The sequence below is a fragment of the Leucopleurus acutus genome (genome assembly GCF_964270905.1).
Source record: "Leucopleurus acutus genome assembly, chromosome: 18".
NCBI classification, from domain to species: Eukaryota; Metazoa; Chordata; class Mammalia; order Artiodactyla; family Delphinidae; genus Leucopleurus; species Leucopleurus acutus.
In genome coordinates this window covers 12,112,827-12,130,633 of record NC_139160.1, presented here as the reverse complement: position 1 = coordinate 12,130,633, position 17,807 = coordinate 12,112,827, and the positions used below count along the sequence as shown (strand labels likewise).

The 17,807-nt window shown below is 39.3% G+C and overlaps 2 protein-coding genes across 5 annotated transcripts in view; both read left to right on the top strand.

Moving 5' to 3' along the window:
- Window positions 1-10,250, top strand: part of SPART (spartin) — a 41,338-nt gene extending 31,088 nt beyond the window's left edge. For all 4 annotated transcript variants that reach the window (XM_082859408.1, XM_082859407.1, XM_082859410.1 and 1 more), the window contains exon 9: window positions 8,601-10,250. In XM_082859408.1, coding sequence (XP_082715534.1) covers window positions 8,601-8,874 — 274 coding nt within the window. In that variant the 3' untranslated portion in view covers window positions 8,875-10,250. The remainder of the gene's footprint in view (window positions 1-8,600) is intronic.
- A 3,108-nt stretch (window positions 10,251-13,358) lies between these two features.
- The window catches only part of CCDC169 (coiled-coil domain containing 169), a gene marked incomplete at its 3' end in the record, with an annotated part of 42,443 nt that continues 37,994 nt past the window's right edge, over window positions 13,359-17,807 (top strand). Inside the window, 2 exon segments of the mRNA XM_082859784.1 lie at window positions 13,359-13,500; window positions 15,005-15,084. Of these exon segments, the coding sequence (XP_082715910.1) occupies window positions 13,451-13,500; window positions 15,005-15,084 (130 nt within the window). The 5' untranslated portion in view covers window positions 13,359-13,450.

Here is a 17,807-nt window from a genome sequence, read left to right as displayed (position 1 = left end):
GTATTTCTGTTTTTGTGCCATACCATATTGTCTTGATACTGTAGGTTTGTAGTATAGTCTGAAGTCAGGGAGTCTGATTTCTCCAGCTCCGTTTTTTTCCCTCAAAACTGCTTTGTCTATTCGGGGTCTTTTATGTCTCCATACAAATTTTAAGATTTTTTGTTCTAGTTTTGTGAAAAATGCCAGTGATAGTTTGATAGGGATATCATGGAATCTGTAGATTGCTTTGGGTAGTACAGTCATTTTCACAATATTGATTCTTCCAATACAAGAACATGGTATATCTCTCCCTCTGTTTTTATCATCTTTAATTTCTTTCATCAGTGTCTTACAGTTTTCTGCATACAGGTCTTTTGTCTCCTTAGGTCGGTTTATTCCTAGGTATTTTATTCTTTTTGTTGCAGTGGTAAATGGGAGTGTTTCCTTAATTTCTCTTTCAGATTTTTCATCATTAGTGTATAGGAATGCAAGAGATTTCTGTGCATTAATTTTGTATCCTGCAACTTTACCAGATTCATTGATTAGCTCTAATAGTTTTCTGGTGGCATGTTTAGGATTCTCTATGTATAGTATCATGTCATCTGCAAACAGTGACAGTTTTACTTCTTCTTTTCCAGTTTGGATTCCTTTTATTTCCTTTTCTTCTCTGATTGCTGTGGCTAAAACTTCCAAAACTATGTTGAATAAGAGTGGTGAGAGTGGGCATCCTTGTCTTGTTCCTGATCTTAGAAGAAATGCTTTCAGTTTTTTACCATTGAGAATGATGTTTGCTGTGTGTTTGTCGTATATGGCCTTTATTATGGTGAGGTAGCTTCCCTCTATGCCCACTTTCTGGAGAGTTTTTATCATAAATGGGTGTTGAATTTTGTCAAAAGTTTTTTCTACATCTGTTGAGGTGATCATATGGTTTTTATTCTTCAATTTGTTAATATGGTATATCACATTGATTGATTTGCATATATTGAAGAATCCTTGCATCCCTGGGATAAATCCCGCTTGATCATGGTGTATGATCCTTTTAATATGTTGTTGGATTCTGTTTGCTAGTATTTTGTTGAGGATTTTTGCATCTATATTCATCAGTGATATTGGTCTGTAATTTTCTTTTTTTGTAGTATCTTTGGCTGCTTTTGGTATCAGGGTGATGGTGGCCTCATAGAATGAGTTAGGGAGTGTTCCTTCCTCTGCAATTTTTTGGAAGAGTTTGAGAACGATGGGTGTTAGCTCTTCTCTGAATGTTTGATAGAATTCACCTGTGAAGCCATCTGGTCCTGGACTTTTGTTTGTTGGAAGATTTTTAATCACAGTTTCTATTTCATTACTTGTGATTGGTCTGTTCATATTTTCTGTTTCTTCCTGGTTCAGTCTTAGAAGGTTATACCTTTCTAAGAATTTGTCCATTTCTTCCAGGTTGTCCATTTTATTGGCATAGAGTTCCTTGTAGTAGTCTCTTAGGATGCTTTGTATTTCTGCAGTGTCTGTTTTGTCTTCTCCTTTTTCATTTCTAATTTTATTGATTTGAGTCCTCTCCCTCTTTTTCTTGATGAGTCTGGCTAATGGTTTGCCAATTTTGTTATCTTCTCAAAGAACCAGCTTTTAGTGTTACTGATCTTTGCTCTTGTTTTCTTTGTTTCTATTTCATTTATTTCTGCTCTGATCTTTATGATTTCTTTCCTTCTTCTATCTTTGGGTTTTGTTTGTTCTTCTTCCTCTAGTTCCTTTAGGTGGTTTATTTGAGATTTTTCTTGTTTCTTGAAGTAGGCTTGTATAGCTATAAACTTCTCTCTTAGAACTGCTTTTGCTGCATCCTGTAGGTTTTGGATCATCATGTTTTCATTGTCATTTGTCTCTAGGTATTTTTTGATTTCCTCTTTGATTTCTTCTATGATCTCTTGGTTATTTAGCAATGTATTGTTTAGCCTTCATGTGTTTGTGTTTTTTATGTTTTTTTTCCCTGTAATTCATTTCTAATCTCATAGTGTTGTGGTCAGAAAAGATGCTTGATATAATTTCAGTTTTCTTAAATTTACTGAGGCTTGATTTGTGACCCAAGGTGTGATCTATCCTGGAGAATATTCACCATGCACCCTTGAGAAGAAAGTGTAATCTGCTGTTTCTGGATGGAATGTCCTATAAATACGAATTAAATCTATCTCGTCTGTTGTGTCATTTAAAGCTTCTGTTTCCTTATTTATTTTCATTTTGGATTATCTGTCCATTGGTGTAACTGAGGTGTTAAAGTCTCCCACTATTGTGTCACTGTCGATTGCCTCTTTTATAGCTGTTAGCAGTTGCCTTATGTATTGAGGTGCTCCTATGTTGGGTGCATATCTATTTATAATTGTTATATCTTCTTCTTGGATTGATCCCTTGGTCATTATGTAGTGTCCCTCCTTGTCTCTTGTAACATTCTTTATTTTAAAGTCTATTTCATCTGATATGAGTATTGCTACTCCAGCTTTCTTTTGATTTCCATTTGCATGGAATATCTTTTTCCATCCCCTCACTTTCAGTCTGTATGTTTCCCTAGGTCTGAAGTGGGTCTCTTGTAGACAGCATGTATATGGGTCTTCGTTTTTTTGTTGTTGTTTTTTTTGCAGTACGCAGGCCTCTCACTGTTGTGGCCTCTCCCATTGCGCACAGGCTCCGGACGCACAGGCTCAGCGGCCGTGGCTTATGGGCCTAGCCGCTCCGTGGCATGTGGGATCTTCCCGGACTGGGGCACAAACCCGTGTCTCCTGCATTGGCAGGCGGACTCTCAACCACTGCGCCACCAGGGAAGCTTCCCCTGGGTCTTGTTTTTGTATCCATTCAGCAAGCCTGTGTCTTTTGGTTGGAGCATTTAATCCATTCATGTTTAGGTAATATCAATATGTATGTTCCTATGACCATTTTATTAATTGTTTTGGGTTTGTTTTTGTAGGTCCTTTTCTTCTCTTGTGTTTCCCACTTAGAGAAGTTCCTTTAGCATTTGTTGTAGAGCTGGTTTGGTGGTGCTGAATCCTCTTAGCTTTTCTTTTCTGTAAAGCTTTTGATTTCTCCATCAAATCTGAATGAGATCCTTGCTGGGTAGAGTAATCTTGGTTGTAGGTTCTTCCCTTTCATCAGTTTATTTATATCATGCCACTCCCTTCTGGCTTATAGAGTTTCTGCTGAGAAATCAGCTGTTAACCTTATGGGAGTTCCTTTGTATATTATTTGTCATTTTTCCCTTGCTGCTTTCAATAATTTTTCTTTGTCTTTAATTTTTGCCAATTTGATTGCTATGTGTCTCGGCATGTTTCTCCTTGGGTTTGTCCTGTATGGGACTCTGTGTTTCCTGCACTTGGGTGGCTATTTCCTTTCCCATGTTAGGGAAGTTTTCGACTATAATCTCTTCAAATATTTTCTTGGGTCCTTTCTCTCTTCTCCTTCTGGGACCCCTATAATGCGAATGTTGTTGTGTTTAATGTTGTCCCAGAGGTCTCTTCGGCTGTCTTCATTTCTTTTCATTCTTTTTTCTTTATTCTGTTCCGCAGCAGTGAATTCCATCATTCTGTCTTCCAGGTCACTTATCCGTTCTTCTGCCTCAGTTATTCTGCTATTGATTCCTTCTAGTCTAGTTTTTTGTTTCAGTTATTGTATTGTTCATCTCTGTTTGTTTGTTCTTTAATTCTTCTAGGTCTTTGTTAAACATTTCTTACATCTTCTCAATCTTTGCCTCCATTCTTTTTCCGAGGTCCTGGATCATCTTCACTATCAATGTTCTGAGTTCTTTTTTTGGAAGGTTGCCTATCTCCACTTCATTTAGTTTTTTTTCTGGGGTTTTATCTTGTTCCTTCATCTGGTACATAGCCCTCTGCCTTTTCATCTTGTCTGTCTTTCTGTGAATGTGGTTTTTGTTCCACAGGCTGCAGGATTGTAGTTCTTCTGGTTTCTCCTGTCTGCCCTCTGGTGGATGAGGCTATCTAAGGGGCTTGTGCAAGTTTCCTGATGGGAGGGACTGGTGGTGGGTAGAGCTGACTGTTGTTCTGGTGGGCAGAGCTCAGTAAAACTTTAATCTGCTTGACTGCTGATGTGTGGGGCTGGATTCCCTCCCTGTTGGTTGTTTGGCCTGAGGCAACCCAGCACTGGAACATACCTGGGCTCTTTGGTGAGGCTAATGGCATACTCTGGGAGGGCTCACGCCAAGGAGTACTTCCCATAACTTCTGCTGCCAGTGTCCTTGTCCCCACAGTGAAACAGAGCCAGCCCCCGCCTCTGCAGGAGACCCTCCAACACTAGCAGGTAGGTCTGGTTCAGTCTCCCCTGAGGTCACTGCTCCTTCCCCTGTGTCCCGACACGCACACTACTTTGTGTGTGCCCTCCAAGGGTGGAGTCTCTGTTTCCCCCAGTCCGGTCGAAGTCCTGCAATCAAATCCCACTAGCCTTCAAAGTCTGATTCTCTAGGAATTCCTCCTCCCATAGTCGGACCCCCAGGTTGGGAACCTGACGTGGGGCTCAGAACCTTCACTCCAGTGGGTGGACTTCTGTGGTATAATTGTTCTCCAGTCTGTGAGTCACCCACCCAGCAGTTATGGGATTTGATTTTGCTGTGATTGCGCCCCCCCCTACCATATCATTGTGGCTTCTCCTTTGTCTTTGGATGTGAGGTATCTTTTTTGGTGAGTTCCAGTGTCTTCCTGTTGATGATTGTCCAGCAGCTAGTTGTAATTCTGGTGTTCTCACAAGAGGGAGTGAGAGCATGTCCTTCTACTCTGCCATATTGGTTCAGGACCTCTGTCCAAACTTGGGTTTTTAAAAAAATGAAACTTTTATTTAAAATCTGGACCTTTGTCTTATTTTTGGACAACTGATATTTGTACCTAAATAAAAAGTTTACATTTATTCTTGCTTAATTGCACTTTGTTGATTTTGACCCATCATTAAATCTATAATTTTCGCTTCAGATTTTGATGTATGTCATATTAGCCTTCCATTTTGTGTTACCTGTAGATTTGAAAGACATGTCTTCTTTACATCTTAGATATTTTCCACAATTTTTTGTGGATAAAATCTATTCACATGCTTACTGTAGCCTTTCCTCCTGACTGATCTTTCTCCAAGATCTAATGCTTAGTGAGATTGGTGGGTCAGCTGTCTACAAATCTCCTAACAGTATTGTCATTTCTCATCTTTCAGTTTTGTCTTATTAGATACTTCTTAGCGTGGTTGTCTTCCACACCCATTCATTCAATATTGGTTCTGTCTAAGGAGTTACTCTATACTCCCTTTTCTGCTCTTTGTGGATATCATCTATATCTGTGGCTACAGTTACCACCTGTATTTCAGCAACTCTCAAATCTATGTTTCCTCTTAACTTTTAATCTTCAGGCTCATACATCCCAACTACATACCACTACAGCCATTCAGTCCCTGGGTCTTGTTGTTCTATATATTCATCCCTTTTGCTTCAGCCTCATCAGCACTACCTTAGAATAGATTTTCTTCGTTTTTCATCCAGCTCACAACTTGTTTCCTAACTTGTTCCTCAGTCTTAAACCCTTACAGTTCACAGTGCAACCTGTATTAGATCTTTCTAAAACATAAATTTGGTCATGCCATTCCCATTGATTTCAAGATAAAGTTTAAACTCCTTAGCTTCACCTGCAAGGTCCTTCAAAACCCATCTGCCTTTGATGGATAGACTAATAAGAAGCTATGTCTATTTTAAATATTTAAGGTTAATATTTCTAAGAATAGTTTTGAAGGTTGCATGTAAATTGAATTTTAGGCAGATTTATTAGAAAGTTGTGACTGAAATTTTGCTATAATTAGTGAAATCTGGAATCACTGCCAGTATGCTGTTTTGCTATACATTACTGAATGCACTGGAGAAATTTCAGAAAAGTCTTACTCAAATTGAAAATTGAATCCCATTGACTTATTTAGAGCATTCTTTATATTCATTTTTATTCTTCAATTGGTAGTGTTACTCAGTATATAAAATGTAATTTAATAAGCTCTAATTATAGTTAACTTTTTAAAAAGTAAGAATAAAAATTAAGCTTTATTTTTTTTAAATGTTTGCTAGAGATAGGCTTTCTAGGAGTCTTTAACTGTGTAGTTTGAATCTGAATAAAGAAAAGAACTGAACAGTTATTTATCAAGCAAGAGAAGAGAGTAGGTGCCTGCCAGGAATCCTGGTTTTAGGGCATATTGGGAAGCAGAGGTAATAAGTGAGGATATACTTAAAAAATAAACACAACTGCTGAAAAACTATTGTATAGGGTCTTTGAAGATAACTGTATGTTTAGTACTATGGAATTTTCAAAGTGCTTTAACATATACATCTCATTTTATAAGATAAAGGAGAGGAAATTGATGAGATGCAAAGAGGCTGAGACTTCACCAGGGTCATGCAGCTGGTTGTTGGCATGGTCGGTATTAGAATCTAGTTTTCTGGCTCCCAGTTTGGTACTTCCCTCCAGATTAACAGGAGTTGCTGCTAAGGTGGAGACAGCATGGAAGAACAAGAAAAATCATCAGGGGACCAACACAGACTTCTTTTTCAGTATATTATTTTTTTTTTAAATGTAGTCTTTAGAATTGTATTGCATATAGAAATATCATAAGTGGAATTTGAGGTATCAAACTGCATCAGTAGAATAGGGAACATGCAAAATACTCAGAAGTGGAAGTTTATGAGTCTGGAGGATTTACTGTGCTCGAAAACACTAATACGGCCACATTCTTAAGTTATCGTTGTCACTTCATTGTAGCTAACACAGGCCTGGAGAGAGAAGCCCTGAGAGAAACCTGCTCAACCAGGAGTTACGGGCACACTTCCATTGCTGAAACTGCTGCCGCCCCTTTCTCCTCATTGAGCCTGAGCATTCCACCTGACAATAGCTTTTGTGACTGGGGCTTGGTTGACTTGGTTGACTGAGAAGGCCCAATGTCTTCTGCAACATCAGCAATCCTATGGAGTGCTGTGGGGGTTGCAAAGCAACCGGACAGGCAGAAAGCAGTCAGAAGCTTTTCTGTTGGGTAACTGTTGAAATAGCCCCAATCAAGAGTGGTATAGACATAAGGTTTGACAGATTGTAGGCTCTGCTGTGCCCTGGCTCTGATTAACATTAGGCAAAGGACAGAATGAGATATCATTCAGAAGCATAATAAGATTATTTCATATTTCTACACTGAAGTTGAAAAAAAAGACAAGCATCAATAAGCCAATAGGCTCACAAGCCACTGTTTTAGGCCAGGCTAATAGTAATAGAGTACTTGTTAATTCAGAGGACAGATCCGGTGTTAGAAAAAATGTCCAGATATTGGGTCTCAATGCATCTAGGAAACTTCAGTGTGTCCTGGAGAAAATTGTAAAATTTTGCCTCTTTGTTCTTGTATGTTGTTTAAGCAATCCTCTACTTGGGGAAGTGTATGGACAAGAAAAGCTTTAAAAGCCTGGTACTTAAAAAAAAGGTAAAGAGTAAAACAAGAAGTAGGATAAGTTTTAGTGTCCTTGCTTAAGACCTCAAGTTGTATTATTTTCTTATGGAAATGGTATTAAACACCATCAGCGGTATTGATTACGGTCAGGAATAGCTACTTTTGTGTAATTCTTTGTAATTTCCCAAGCCCTTTGCTATACATATGAACTCAAGAAACTCTTAGATGGATAGGGCAGGACTTCCTCATTTAATTCATTCAACAAATATTAGATGTCAGGCACTGTTCTAAGTACTTAAGATACATTAATGAACAAAGTAAAGAGATCTTTCTCTAATGGGGTTTATATTCTAGTGAGACAAACAATAAGCCAAACAAAAAATATTCTAGTGAGATGAACAATAAGCAAAACAAAAACAATGGGTGTAAAAAAGTTCTATAGTATGTAGCAGACTAAGTTATAGAAGAAAGAGAAGTTTAAGGGGGGGATTGATTGGCAGTGGGGTAGGACATGTGAGATAAGGCAATTAAAATAGGTTAAATACTGAGAGGATAATAGCTGACTTGAAGAAGGTGAGGCAGTTAGCCACATGCATACCTGGGGTGAGAGTAGTCTAGGCAGATACCAGCCAGTACGAAAGTCATAGGGCAGCGCATGTGTGCTTGGTGGGTTCAAAGAACAGCAAGAAGGCCAGTGAGTCTGCAGTGGGGTGGAGTGGAGTGAGGAAGAGTGTTGTAGAATCTCTGCTTAGAGACAAACTCAGATTCCAGTAGTTTGAAAGACTTAACCAAAGTCTAGTTAAGGTAGAACTCATACCATTTATAGTGACCTATAGTTGTTTCAGTTAGAATTCTCTTATATTTTCAGAAGAAGATAAAAAAGGAAATATTGACTGATTAACAACCTTTATTATAATTTACATTTTATTCTTCAGCATAAACAGTCTTTATTACATTAATCTCAGCCTCAGTTTATTTTCACAGTGTTTTTGCTAAAGGAGAAAATAACAGCCTTGGCACAGTGTGATTTTATTCTTTACTGTGTTTTAAGTTATTAATTAAATTGAAACCTAACTTCTGATTTTGCTTTCGGATAACATGCTAATCATGTGACCTATTTAATACTAATTCAGAAGATCTTAATTTATATTTGTAATTTCATTGTATTTTCTCTAATCTTTCTTTTAAAGATACGGGCATACCGCAGGAGAAGCTACACACAATGCAGTAGATTCTGCCATCAATGTTGGTGTAACTGCCTATAATATTGACAACGTTGGCATCAAAGCAATGGTGAAGAAAACTGCAAAACAAACGGGACACACGCTGCTTGAGGACTATAAAATTGTTGATAATTCTAAGGGGGAAAATCAAGGAGGAGGAGCAAGTGTAAACATGAAAGAGGCGAAAGATGAACAGAGAGAGGCACTAGAGAAGGACGGGGCAAAGAAGAAAGATAAATGATGGAAGTGCTATGAATTGTCTATACCAAAGCCTTACAGATGGATGCAATTTTGTTAAATGGCAAATGTGGAATTCCCTACAGATTAACCAGGATTTTTAAAATGTATTCATTCCTACAAAGTGACTATTTCATAAGCTTTATGTCATGTATTCTACTTCTAAGGAAAAGAATCAGTATTCTTGCATCTGGCCTTCAGAAATACAGTTACATTCTCTGTGAGTTGATTTTTTTCTAAATGTGGCTAAAATATTTTTGCAGTTAAAATAAGACTAATAATAGATGTGCTATAAATCTCATTAAACCTAACGTTAAACTATTTTTGTATTTGCTGTCTTTCAGAAAGCAAAGTAGGAAATTATATATTTACCTAAAATTTGGCATTTAGTAACCTTAGTTATGTTTGTACTGGGAATGAATGCTTTAAACATTGTTTCCTCTTTTTGCACTAATTGTGGATTTTTTTTTTAGGTGCTTGTGAGAATTTTCAGTGTGTAAGCTAAACAAAAACTGTAACCCTAAATGAAAAGAATTCTTGTATAACATTTAAAAGACTTTTTCAAAACAAGGAGTAGACTAATCATGAAAAATAAAATGAGGTTCTATAAAATCATTTGGTAGCTTATCTCTTTGTTAGGAAATGGAATGGTCTTTCTGATTTTAAATGAATACAAATAGATTTTTAAGTCTTCTAGATTTAGCCTGTTATTGATCTGTTAGAAGCCTGGGAAATTTGGGGGTATGGTTGGTATTGTATCAAAATTCAGAGTGATTATTATCAGCTTAATTGGACAAAAATGTCATCACTTTACCGTGTCTACTTCTGTAAGTTTTGCCAAAAGGCTGAAATTTAGTAAAAACTAAAATATAAACAGTTGAGTTTATGTATGATAAATAATTTTTATTTTGGGATTCAGTCATTGGAATTTTATATATTAAAAAGCCAATAAATTAAATTATTAGAAAGGTTTTACTCATAATTAAGGTAAAGAATGTGAAGATTTTAGGCTTTAATCCATGGTGGCTAGGCATAACAGTGTCTACTTTGGCAGAAGAGAGGATATTCACAGACCTATAAGCTACAAATATGTAAGTAAAATAGCTAGTGGCATTTTATTTTTATTTAATGATTTTAAAAGATTGGTATTGGTTTTCTTAGTATAGTCCATTTTAATATTTCTGAAACTCCAATTGCTATTTAGTTTATTATGCTTTATTTGAAACTATATAAAGAATGCACTTTGTGAATAAACTGTCTGATTTACTTGGCCTCAAATGTATTCATGGGTTTTTCAGGGACACAGAATTGGTGGAGCCTTTCCCTAGGGCCAAGGATAATGTACTAGTTAAAATGGAAATAAAATTGAATTGGTAAATAGCTTCCAGTCGGTCTCTGCCTTATTTAAGTTTAAGAAATGGAATGACACATAGTGGAGCCTAAAGTTTAAAAAATTACCTTAGAGCAGAGGTCAGCAAAATTGGACTTGTCAACGGGAACCTAGTTGTCCATTTCACTTCATTCTACTCTGTTCACTTGTTTGTGGGTTGCTTTTTCAGATCAACAGCTAGACAAAATTTTGGTAAGTATAGCTTCCATATTCCAGTTCTCCAGAGAAACAGAACCAATATGTATTATAAGGAATTGGCTCGTGCAATTATGGAGGCTGAGAAGCCCCAGATCTGCAGTCAGTGAGCTGGGTACCCAGGAGAGTTGATGTGCTGTATCAGTCCAGGTCTGAAAGCCTGAGAATCAGGAGCACCAATGATGTATATTCCAGTCTGAAAGCTGGTAGGCAGGCCTGAGACCCCAAAGTGCTTATGTTTCAGTCTGAGTCTGAAGGCCAGAAAAGACCAATATACCAATGAAAGCAGTCAAACGGGAAGAGTTCCCTCTTATTCAGCCCTTTTGTTTTATTCAGGTCTTCAGCTGATTGGGTGATGTCCACCCATCTTTTAAGGAGGGCAATCTGCTTTACCCAGTCTACTGACTGAAATGTTAATCTCACCCAGAAACACCCTCACAGACACACCCCGAATGATATGTGGCCAAATGTCTGGACACCCCGTTGCCCAGTTAAGCTGACAATAAAATTAACCATCACAGCTTCTTAGCCTGGTTTTTATTTTCTAGAGGTCTTTCTCCTAGGTTTTCTTGGCTTTTTGAGATGCAACAGATCTAGTGTCTGACAAACAGTTCTCAGTATCTACTGCTACCAGGGTTTTTCCTCACTTTGCCTCTACAGACTGTCATTCCCCTATGCTGTACTGGGTAGTTTTCTGGCGTTGCCTCTAGGAACCTACTAGCTATAAAAATAATGATAGCTAATGTTTAGGTAGTGTTAAAATGTTCTAAGTGCTGTTACACAGACTAACTCATTTTAACCTCACAATATTCTTATGAGGTTATACCATTACAGTCTTCATTTTACAGAATAGGACACTGAGGTATAGAGAGGTGAAGTAACCTTCCTCCCAAGATGTAAGGGAACAGTATGAAAGAAGAGGTCACATACATGCTTCAAAAAGGAGGGCCTGTTAGGCTGGGCATCTTGTCTTTCTTAAACAGAGGTAGATGGGGAAAGACAAATGGTCTTATTTCCTCTGATTGCAGCTGCTTATCAAATTAATTTTTTGTTATAATTCTATTGGCTTAATAGTTGGTAGAAAATTTCTTGAGATGTTAGCAAAATAGATCATCAGCCCTAGATTAGCAAAATAGATCATCACTACCTACCTGATAGTGTGAGTCTTTTTCTCTGCCTTCATAGGTATTGTAGGGTAAGCTAAGAAAAGCCAGACATATCAGTTAAGTCTATAATACTGTGCTCAAATAAATTAGTTCTCTGGTCTGTTCTTGCCAGAATTAAGACTAGGTATTTTTAAACAGACTTCCTAATGGATTTTGCTATTTTGTGTTTACTTTAGCAACAGAATTGCTTAAAAGTGAATATTTTGTTGATTTCTGAATAGCTTTTCTTCAAAGACACATTTTCTATTTACAGTATATTTTAAAGATCCAGAAAGATGAATAAAAAAAATTTTTTTTAAGAACACAGGTCAGATGAAAGATAGGAACCCAAAATAATGTCTTTAAATGTATTCTATGCAAAAAGTTGTCATATGTGAAGAAACAGTTTGATCAACCTGGAGGCTATTCATTGGAGGAAAAAATGACTAGTGGGTGGGGGAAAGTGTTCTCTCTCCCCCGGCATCCCACCCAATCTGTTCTGTTCAAATTCAGTTAGCCAGCTGAAAAGCAACTTGCTAGAGTGCTACCAAGAAGCAAGATTACTGAGATAAGGGATAGGATCCCAGCATTTGCATGTTCAAGAAGCCCCACAGATAATGTCTCTAGTTAAAACGTTGCTATTTAGGGAGTAACTGAGCTGGGAGCAGAAAAAGGGGCTTTGGTATACAGCAGTTTTTTAATTTAAGGCTTTTGAACTAAAGCCACACTGATGACAGGGTTCAGCATATAGCTGTGGATGTGGAGTGGAGATAAAGTGATGAGAGTTGCATATTGAAGGGCGAGGTTGTAGACAAGACCTATGGTGGAAAAACTACTTTTTTTGTCCAAGTCAGTAGACAGGTTGTGACTATTAAGTCTCTGGGTGAAGCAAGGAGAAGTAGATGGTGTCACACCCAGATGAAATAAGGAGTGAGTTTTTACAGGAGGACGGAAGAGTAGAGATCCTGGAAGCAGCATTAGAGGTGGAGAGGATTCCTGACCCTCCTGACCTAAAGGAGCAGGGGTTCTACAGAGAAACTAGAGAACAAAACCATCAGTTCTTAGCTTTTGATATTTCAAAAGCTATGGTTTAGGTGTGAACCAGAAAGATTTGGGAGAATATAAAATGCATGACTATCTCTCTGCCACGCAGGTCCCTCTCATCCCCACCTCCCCAATCAGAGAATTAAGAACGCGCGCTGAGGACGAAGGAAGGGAGCCACCAAGACAGAATAGACACCGGTGAGTGTCTAAGAGGTGACCAGCACCTTGCTCCCCACAGCTTGCCTCAGGCTGGGCACAAAAGTTGGGAGTACAAGATTTGCCACACCACGTGACTACTGACACACTGGCAAGAGATCTTCACTTTTCAGTTAAACCGTAGGTTCTCTGAAAGCAGTGAACGTACTTAGCATCTGTTACATATCACTCTGTATAAAATAAACCCTCGATTACTATTAATTGAACTTATTCCTCAAAATGCTTCACATCATCTCTTGCCCACAAATTTGGGTGGTTCTTTTGGACATTAGTCTGTCGGTCTAACGTGATACTACATTACTTTCTAGTTAATTCAATTCCAAACTTCCCAGCACAGAGCCCTCTTTCTCTGTGAGCGGCCCTGGGCATCCCAGCCTGGCCCCGCCCCCGGGCGCCGCCCTGTGACGTCACCGGACGGCGCCAGGCAGCGATCGTGAGGCAGTTCGCCCCCACTACGGCTGACAGAACCTGACCACTCCCGGCTGCAGGGGGTCCCCTCAGGTCTCGCGTTCTAAGCCGTGTGAGGGAAGGGCGTGGGTGGCCTCTGATCTGACACGGTGGAGGAAGGAAGAGGCGACACCTTCGACGATATGAACACCGACCGCCTTAAACTGGAGTTACTGGAAGAAAGGCACCTGAAGTGAGTCGGAGGGCGGCGCGCGCCCCGCCGTGTGTGGGGTTCACGTCGGCGCCGCCAAGCCGAGGGCCTGCGCCTGTGTGAGCCCCGCGGCTCAAGGCCGAAGCCCCTGAGGCCGAGGTGACACCTGCAGTGTCATTAATCCCCGGGCAGAACTGGTGACATCTGAAAACAGTGTTTTATAGGAGAGATTCATTTAGCTCTTGCGTTTGGTATTATAAATAGGCAGGTTTTGAGGTTCTGCCTTCAGGAGCGAGTCCGGTGGAGTGTACTGTGTGCACAGACTATAATTCTGAAACATGTGTTTGCTTGTGATGTTCCACTAAGTTCAGGGTTTCTGTTTCAAATTCCAAAGGTTTCGTATAGTTATGCTTCTCTTTCACCCCTTTAGAAGAGCTTAAGAATTGGTGACACTTGGTAAAAATGAAGCCCCTACTATATATACTTCTTAAAGTACTCAATATCAGTACTTCTTACTAAGTCTTTGGAACATTTTAAGTATCTTTTTAGATACCCTACCCCCACCCCCACCCGCAGGCCACAGGAGGGCTAGGCTCTCTTGGGTCACCCTGTAGCTTCCTGTGCTTTCCTCTGTCGTAGCTCCAACCACACTTTTTAAATTGCTCAGTTATTTCTTGGTCTGGTACTAAGCTGTAAGCACTCTGAGGACAGGTTCTGTATTTCCTGAAGCAGTAGAGTGTAGGAGCCAGTCCTTTAGAGGAATCCTGCACAAATTCAAATCCCAGCTCTTATCACTTACTCAGCAAGTACATGATCTTGCGCAAGTTAATGAACCTCTGAAGCCTCAGTTTTCTCAAGTCTAAGACTGGCGTAGAAATCAGTATCTCACACGTCATGTGGTTGGTACCAGGACTGAAATGTATGTAAAGCACTTAGCGTTGGCTTGTAATAAACATTCAGTGGAAGTTAGCTGCTGCAATTACTGTTCTGTTCACTTACCATAGTATCTTCAGTACTTAGCACAATGCCTTTAACATAATAGGCATTCAGAAATATAAATGATTCTGTCATCATATTTTGATAACTACTATGCCACTTGCTGATGTCCTAAATAGATAATCTCTGGAATGCTATGTGTGTGTATGTGGTTTTTTTTTTATTAGTGTTTCTTTTTTTTTCCTTTTTATTTCAGGTTGTCAGTTGTTACCTGTTGCCCTAGCTGTTCCTGTCTATAGTAATTTGCAGCTCCTTTGCTGGGCTTTGAGAAACCAGGTAACCAAAATTGTCAGACTTCTTGAGGCCAACTTTAAGAATAAAGGGTTTTAAGTGGTTACATGGGGACCTTTGAGCTTTAGTGCATTTTGGTGTCCCTCTGGACCCAGGTAATCGGAAGCCTGTGTTCGCCTGATTACTAATTCTCAACCAGGCCTTCACTAAGTGATGTTTCATAATAGGTTGTTCCTGAAGTAGTGGTAGGTTACTGTGTATTATTTTTCTCATGTTATTTTTAATTGAATCATAATTAACAAAATGTGTTTAATAATAGGGATACAGTGCAACGCTCAGTGCTTGAAATAAGACACAAGATAGCGGAACTGGAAGCCAAACTCAATACTGACGATGAAGGTATATAAGTAAATATTTTTATTTATGACTCCTGTATAGCTATTGTTCATTTTACCAAGATACCTATAGTACATTAAATTACATATTTGGAATAATAGTGTCAAGATTTCCGTATTGCTTTTTGGCAGCATTAATAATAATTTAATATAGAGGCTTTAAAAACATATTTCAGAGTGTCAAACCTGTTACTTTATAATTATTTGTCTACTTACGAGTTCAGAATGTTCATTCTTCAATTAGCAAAACCTTCGTTACGTGAGATAAATACATTATTTCCTTAGTAATAAAATATCACACGTTTTCTATATAACTCAATTAGTAACCTTTATATCTTAACTGCTAGATTTGGGATATAACCTTAAAATCCCTATCTAGGTTTTGGCTATTTGTTTGTGTTGAAAGAATGGGGGAGGGGCAGGCGAGTGTTGCACACACACACTCATCACACACACCTACACACAGGAACATATCCATATATCCTTAAAGTTTATAATGTCTGTAAGATGTTAATTTATTACACAAATATTGATTGAGATCCTGCCACATGTCAACACTTTGAATGGAAGACCCTTCTTTTCCCTTTTCTAAAGAGTTTCACTGACTATTGGGAGGAAGTGTCAAACTAAAATATGAGCAGAAGTAATATAAGTTCTGCATGAGGAGAAATGGCAACTCAGGTAAGCAGAACCCAACACACCTTGCATGAGGGCAGAGGAGGCAGTGTTGAACTGACTACTAAAGAACAGTAGGAGTTTATTAGGGTTATGGGGGTGGGCTTTGCTTCTTAAACCCATTCATACTTTTCTTCTATTGGGGAAGCCATGAACAAAATGGATTAGTAGCCATATGACAAATATAATGCTACTTTTCATAATACCCAAAGCTATGTTAAAGCTTGCTTAGAGAACACTGCTTTGTCCCAAGGCTGAAGTAGCTTCCTACGTCTCCATGTCTGTATCCTTAATAAACTGGCTCTGTGGAGGCAGACTGTGAGTACACTTACCAAGTAGTTGCACTGGCAAGGCTGGCTGGAATTTCCTCATCCATCTAACTACAGACGAAACACGTCATGCTCAGATACACACACAATGCAGTAACTATGCCCACAAGTAAAATGTAAGCCCAGCAAGTCGTATTATCAACAGCTGTTCTCATGGGGAGGAGCTGGAATATGGGTATAAAGAGATAAGGTAAAATGGCAGGCGAGAAAGTTTTTCCTCAGTGGGCCAAGCTAAAACCTAAGGTGAAGGGCAGAAACCTTTATCCCTTCTTCAGAATCAACTAACTCCAGGAACTGTGTCAGGTGAGGTGGTTATTATTATTCCCATTTATGGAAAAATGAAGTTCAGGAATTTAAGTAACTTGCTAAGATCACAGAGCCAGGGGGTGGCAGAGCCATGATTTTAGCCTAAATCACCTGTCTCCCACCACCACTACTACCATGACAACTGCTGTCTCCCCACATCGGCACTCAGTAGTTCTGGTTATCTACTGCTGCATAGCCAACCAGCCTATCGTTTAGGGTTCTAAATAACATTTGTCTCTCACAAGTCTGTGGATTGACTGGGTTCATCTGGGAAGTTCTTAATTGGGGTCTCTCATGTGATTGCAGTCAGATGTAGTCTGGCGCTCAGTCATCTGAAGGTTCAGCTGGGCTGGACATTTCAAGATGACTCACCCACATGGCTGGTAACTCATCTTGGGTATTGGCTGGGAGCCCAGCTGGGACCACCCATCAGAAGTACCTACACATGGCTTTGTAGCTTTTGCTTCTCACAGCATGGTGCCTGGGTTCCAAGAGGCTGTATCCCAAGAGCAAGCATTCCAAAAGGCACCGTGACAGAAACTGCCAGTCCAGTTAAGGGCTACTCCCAGAACTGGCAGCGTCATTTCCATTATATTCTGTTGGTCAAAACAGTCACAGATGGGCTTCCCTGGTGGCACAGTGGTTGAGAGTCCACCTGCCGATGCAGGGGACATGGGTTCGTGTCCTGGTCCAGGAAGATCCCACGTGCCACGGAGCGGCTGGGCCCATGAGCCATGGCCGCTGGGCCTGTGCGTCCGGAACCTGTGCTCCACAACAGGAGGGGCCACAACAGTGAGAGGCCCGTGTACCGCAAAACAAACAAACAAACAAACAAACAAAAACCAGTCACATATTTCAGGGAATGGAGAAAATCTTGTCAAGGTCACATTGCAGAAGAACATGTGGAATGGGGTGGATTCTTGCAGTCATCTTTGGCAAATAGTCTGCCACAGGGAGTATTAAACATAATAATGCCTCTTGAGGAGAACTCTTAAGTAACTGATAAGGGTGGAACATAGATTGTAACGAGAATGTGACAGGAGATGAGATAAAAGTTTATGAAGAAGACGAAGAATAGTCTTTAATATGATTCTGATGAATTTGTATTTATCCTGAAGGCAATGGGGTAATATTAAAGGAGTTTTTAAAATAAATTTATTATTGTTTAACATTATAAAAGAAATAAATGCACAGGTGATAACCATGAATACATCTGTTTAGGTAATTCTTTCACACTTTCCACTCTCTACTCAAATTTCGCTACCCCTCTCTCCATTCTCACTCTCAGTGAATGAGCTTACCTTCCTCTTTCAAGGAGAACCAAGAAGCAATCAGAAGAGGATTTCCACATGTTTCTACCAAGAAAGATACCCACCTACATACGTGCATCTTTGCACATCCTTACTTCCCTCTTGTT